Below are 5,869 nucleotides of genomic sequence, written 5' to 3' on the forward strand. Positions count from 1 at the left end.
GGGTTGGGGTGCCTATTGGGGTTCAGGGAACTTGAACATACGAAAGCCCCCCCGAGGGAGGGGGGCGATGCTCCCACCGCCCAGGGCTGCGAGTGGGCGCAGAGAAAGAGGAGGGTTATGGCCGGGGGGGGGGAGGGAGCTGGCGGCGGGGGGGTGTGAGAAGCCCTTCCTTCACCCTCCCCTTCCTTCACCCTCCCCTTCCTTCACCCTCCCCTTCCTTCACCCTCCCCTGGCCTGCCCTGCACCTTCCTTCACCCTCCCCTTCCTTCACCCTCCCCTTCCTTCACCCTCCCCTTCCTTCACCCTCCCCTTCCAATCCATGTCTGCCTGGTCCCTCGGTCCATCATCACCTGGACAAGCAGAGCGAGAAGAGCTGGCAGCCCTGGAGGCTGAGCTGCAGGCTGGTCACATGGCTCCTCGCTGGGGAAAACCTTCCCCCAGGGGGGAGGGGAAGGGCCCCCAACACCTCCACCTTTGCCCACCAGAAGACCAGTGGCTGTAGCCCCATGGGCGTCCTCAGGGCAGCTCATTTCCCCAAGCAGAGGGACTTTGCAGGGGACTTTCGCAGGTCACTTCTGGTTTGCACCTTTTCCTGTGGGACTGAGAAGCTGGTGCACTTCATCCCTCCCCATTTTAATTTGGGGTTTGGGTTTTTTTGGACCCCTTTGGCCAGAGGAAGCGACGAGGAAGCTCCAAATGGCATCAAGTAAATCTCTTGACACCTGAGTGATAGTGAGTTTGTCAGTGCAGGACAGTAGAAAATAGCCAGAGCTGCTTCCTGTGCTGCCTGTGTGGGTGCGACTGCTCTGTGCTCCTGCGGGGCTCAGCCCCGCTCTGCCTCCCCCTCACCCCAGGGTGCTCTGCTCCGTGCCTTGTGGCTTCGCTGTCCCTGCCAGTGCTGCCCTGTCCCTCTGGGTCACCTCGTGGCAGCACGCCGAGCTGCTGCAGAAATTAAGGCCCAATGTAGCTCTCTGATTGGCAAGATAGCTGCTGGCAAGGCGAGGTGCATGGGGCATCAGGGTTCCTTGTCGAGGCTCTGAGGGCTGTGTGTGTGTATCCTGGCCAGCAGTGACAACCCAGGGTCATGGTGCAGCAGGGTCTGGTTTGCAGAGATGCCACTGTGGTTGCTGTGCCCCAGTCACCAGCCTTTGGGTGACTGCACCAGAGAAATGGGTGGGAGGAAGATGGCAGTGTCAGCGGGGCCAGTTGCTCCCAGGGGAGATTTCGGTTCGAGCCCGGGAGGGGAGGCACTCCCTCTGCATCTGAGGGTGCTGCCTGGGCTCCCATGCATGAGTGGGAGCTGTGACTTTCTGTATGACAAGGGTTAGCTCCTGCTGCGCCTGTGCCTTGGCGCTGTTGCATGGGAGGTGTGGCAATGGGGCCGTTGGGGTGCAGCAGCTGCCCGGGCACCTTTTGCACATTCCCATCCTGTGCTCCCACCATCCTCTTGGGAGGGACTGGGGTGGTGTGGCTCGGGGCTGTGCTCGGCTGGGGCACCGGTGCAGGGCTGGGGCAGGTGCTGCTGGGGATGTATGGACCCCCCTCACCAAGCTGTCCATCTATGTTTTCACCAGTGGGTGCACCCAGTGCCAGCTGTGCCACGCACCCATGTGCTGTGGGACCTGCTCCCATGCTGTCTCCTTGGGCAGCGCGTGGGGAGACCTCTGAGCCTCTCCATGTGCTCCCGACCGCATGGCGGGTGCCAGGACATTGCATGCCCTTTGGCTTGCCAGGACAGGAGCCTGGGAGCAGCTCAGCAGGCTCCACAACTCTCCCCTGGTTCCAGTGCTGGGCGGGAAGGCTCGGTGCTGGTGATGCAAGGGCCTAGCTGTAAGGCTGATGGGCTGCTCTGGGAGGTCTTTCCTGTGTCATGTTTCTCCTGCTCCGGCCTTGCATTTGCCTCTAAGGCTGCAAGGAAACATCACTCCTAGTTTGCCCTTTGCTTCCGCTCACCAGGCAATGCCCTCTCCCAGGCAGAGACCAGCTTGTGTTTCTTGCAGCCTGTCTTCCCGCTAGCAGCGGCCCCACTGAGCAGTGCTCTGCCCAGCTCCTGGACCTGAGCCCGAGCCCTCTGCAGTGGCGTCTGACCTGATGGTGTCCCTCTGGGGGCACCAAGCCAGGAGAGGGGATCCCAGCTGTTCGCAGAGCCTGGGCTTGGCTGGTGTGGGCTTCTGCAGCGGGGGCTGCTCTGGCGAAAGCTAAGCAGAGCGCGTTCCCCGCAGGTAGTGAAGATGTCCGGCAGCGACCCCGAACGCCCCCAGTTCCTCTTCGTGAAGGTGCTGGCGAGCCGGGGGCGGCTGGAGGCGGTGACCCAGCAGATGGGCTACCACCCGCAGTACCTCGACAGCTTCCTCAAGACGCAGCACTACCTGATGCACATGGATGGCCCGTTGCCCTTTGACTGCCGGCACTACATCGCGATCATGGTGAGCCTCACTGGGGGCTGCCAGAGGGGATGGGGGGCTCTGCTCAGCCCCGCGAGGCTCCCCACTCTCCTTCCACCAGACAGCCTGTGCCGTGGGCTTCTCTACAGAGGCCAAAATCATGATGTCCTCGAGGTTGGGTGAGAGGTGGGCGCAGGGTCCCAGGACACCTGTCCTGCCGGCGCAGTGTGGGGATGCTGACGTGCTGCTCTTGCAGGCAGCTGCCCGGCACCAGTGCCGGTACCTGGTGAACCTGCACGTGCTGCAGTTCCTGCGGGCGGGGGGTGATCCCCAGTGGCTGCGCGGCCTCGACTTCATCCCCCCCAAACTCCGCAACCTCAACGAGATCAACAAGATCCTGGCACATCGGCCATGGCTCATCACCAAGGAGCACATTGAGGTATTGGGGGAGGCTATCAGCCAGGTACCAGGGTGGTGGTGGGGACAGCAGCATCCCCAGGAGGTGCCAGCATCCTGCCCGCATCGCGTCACTGGTCTGTCTGTGTCCTGCAGAAGCTGCTGAAAATCAGTGAATGGAGCTGGTCACTGGCAGAGCTGGTGCACGCCGTTGTCCTCCTGGCGCACTGCCACGCACTCGCTAGCTTTGTCTTTGGTTGCGGCTGCGAGCAGGACGAGGGGCCAGGGGGCCGAGGCTCGCTGAAGCCCTTGTCGCCCGGGAACCAGTGCTTCTGCGAAGCCACTGCCGGCAACGGCTGCAGCCAGGAGCTGCTGCGCATCAACCGCAAGCGGGTGAGCCCCCGAGGGTGGGTCCGCGGGGGAACGGGGAGCACAGCCAGGACCGCTGCCCTCACCCCCAAGCCTGTGTCTGTGCAGTCCCTGGACTCCTGCATGGAGCTGGATTCCCTCCGGGAACGCATGCAGCGGATCCACGTGGAGACTGAGGGCAGAGAGGAGATGAGGCTGCTGCAGCAGGATCGAGAGGAAGGTGAGGGGCAGGGAGCAGAGGTGGGTGTGCAGGATGGGAGTTCGTATGGCATACCTGGGTGTTGCTCCCCCATGTCTATACTTATATTTTCTGTGATATGTGGTTCAGAGAGGGGTTCTTGGGGTGCTGGCGGCGTGGGGGGATAAGACAGTGGCGCTTCCCAAAGAGGCACAGCAAGGCCTGGCTTTTGACACCTGCTGCGGCTGGGAACAGGACAGCTGAGCATCGCTCTGACCCATCTGCGGGGCTCTTCCCTCTCACAGATACCGACAGGGAAGTCACCAGTGCCACCAATCTTGCATGCTACATGCAGGACCCTGACTTTGGATACCAGGACTTTGCCCGGCGTGACGAGGATCAGACGCAGGTATTCAGAGTCCAGGTGAGGTTCCTGCTTTCTTGGCGGGCAGAGCCCGGGCTGCCGCCTCTCCTCTCCTCTCTGCTCCTGGTGGGGAGCAGACGGTCGCGGGCGTGCCCGTTGCAGCCCAGATATGGTGCAGCTGCTTTTGCAAAATGCCTGAGTGGGGAAGCTCAGCTCTGAGAGGGGACCTGCCCCACTAGGGTTGGGGAGAGGGAGGTGACCGGTGGCTTCTGTCTCCAAGGGCTGCCGATTTCTTCATATCACCTTCACGGAAGCAAGGGTCAAAATCATTCAAAAGCTGCCTGATGAGAGATGTTGTGGTTTGTAGCAGAGCCGCCCCCAGAGCAAACCTATTGAATTCTGTGTCCCAAGGTCTCCAGACCTTCTTCCTGGGAACATGCCCTGGGCTCCTTTTTGCAGTTGCGAAAGCCTCTTGCTGTGCTCAACAGGATTACTCCTGGGAAGACCATGGCTTCTCGCTGGTCAACCGGCTCTACTCTGACATTGGACATCTCCTGGATGAGAAGTTTCGGATGGTGGATGGTCTGCAAAGCAGTGCCATGGCCAAGCGGCAGGGCTGTGAACCCTCCGTCTTCAAGCGGGGCATCTGGAACTACATCCACTGCATGTTTGGCATTAGGTAGGGAAACCAACCTCGTGGTCCAGGGGAGAAAACCAAGCTGACCCAGGCAGGAGGAGGGTAGGGCACTCGGGCTGTCTTGCAGATGGGCTTGGAAAAGAGATGGAGGTGAACTGCCTGTCTGGATTTTGGGCCAGACAGGGAAGAGATGCTCAGCTTCTCTGGCCAGGGCAGGGCACTTCGGGAACGGGGCTTCAGTGCCTGGTGGCCGCTGCTGTGTGTCTCCCTCCGGCTGTGCCATGCCCCGGGGAGACCATGGGCGAGGTGCTCCTTAGGGACACAGTGCTGGCTGTGACTCGCCCCTGTGCTCCCCGCAGGTATGATGACTACGACTACGCAGAAGTGAATCAGCTCCTGGAGCGAATGCTCAAAGTTTACATTAAAACTGTAACCTGCTACCCAGAGAAGACAAACTCAGAAATGTTTGACAGGTTCTGGAAGCAGTTCAAGCACAGTGAAAAGGTGGGACAGCCGGCCCCTGGCTCTGACCGGCTGTGGTGGGGCCAGGAGCGCGCAAAGGCTGCAGGCTGGGGTGCTTCAGGGGGTGTACAGGAAACCTTTGAGCCACCAAACCAGTCTGAGGCAGGTGGTGGTGGGGAAATGGAAACTGGCTGTTTGTAAGGAGCTGGACTTAGTGTGGCATGGGGCTGACTGCAGTGTGATGAACACAGCGGCCACCGGCAGCATGGGATTCTCCAAGGCCATTACCCCATTGGTAAGTGCCTCCAGGCGAGCTCTTGGTCTAGCCGTAACTCGCAGGAGTGGCTGCTGTGGGCAGCAGGGACTGTGCTGGTGCCAGCCCGGCATGCTGGTGCCAAGTGTGCCAGGGGCGCCCCAGCATGCGGCTCTGGGAGGGAGCCACAGCCTGCAGGACTGGGAGGAGGGGGAAAGGGCAGCTGCCCGTGCTGGAAAAATTGGTGGCATTATGTCCCATGCCAAAAGACTCACTAGCCCGGGTAGGTGCTTGCTTGCACTGCTGCCCGCAGCACACTGCGCCTGCCTGACCCTCTCTTGCTTCTCCCTTAGGTCCACGTGAACCTGCTCATCCTGGAAGCCCGAATGCAGGCAGAGCTGCTGTATGCATTGCAGGCCATCACCCAGTACATGATCTCCTAGACTGTGGGGAACTGCGCTGCGGCAGGGCCAGGCAGCATCCTCTCTCCCTGGACTTGTGCGTGACCAGCCATGCTGGGACAGATGGCAAGGGATTACTCAATTTAGTTTACTTGACTGTCTTGTTCCTTTTTTTCCCCCACCTCTTGTGGGGCTCGCTGAGTGGCCCCATTATGTGCAATTACCAAACTGTGAGGCAAGTCCGTGCTGCTGAGATGTCGTTGTGATGCTGGAGACTTGGCTATGTCCAAGGAGGACTGCCAAAGACATGGGGGGAGAGGAAGGCGGGAGGGGACTGGGGCCTGTTTAGATGGATGCTCCTGTGCGAGCAGAAGCTCCTCGCCTGGGCGCTGTGGGAGCCTCGGCCACAGGCTTGCCCTGCTTGC

General features: G+C 60.8%; 1 protein-coding gene across 1 annotated transcript; it reads left to right on the forward strand.

Moving 5' to 3' along the window:
* Window positions 1–2,222: 2,222 nt before the first annotated feature.
* On the forward strand, window positions 2,223–5,683 carry LOC104079202 (sestrin-3-like; the record flags this gene model as incomplete). The annotated part of the gene is made up of 8 exons (XM_009581150.1): window positions 2,223–2,426; window positions 2,641–2,823; window positions 2,937–3,173; window positions 3,258–3,369; window positions 3,633–3,751; window positions 4,180–4,370; window positions 4,688–4,832; window positions 5,397–5,683. Coding segments are annotated over 8 exons (1,281 nt in total), but the record flags the coding sequence as incomplete, so codon positions are not given.
* Between the last annotated feature and the right edge of the window lie 186 nt (window positions 5,684–5,869).

The sequence above is a fragment of the Fulmarus glacialis genome, unplaced genomic scaffold, assembly GCF_000690835.1.
Source record: "Fulmarus glacialis isolate BGI_N327 unplaced genomic scaffold, ASM69083v1 scaffold20807, whole genome shotgun sequence".
Taxonomy (NCBI): domain Eukaryota; kingdom Metazoa; phylum Chordata; class Aves; order Procellariiformes; family Procellariidae; genus Fulmarus; species Fulmarus glacialis.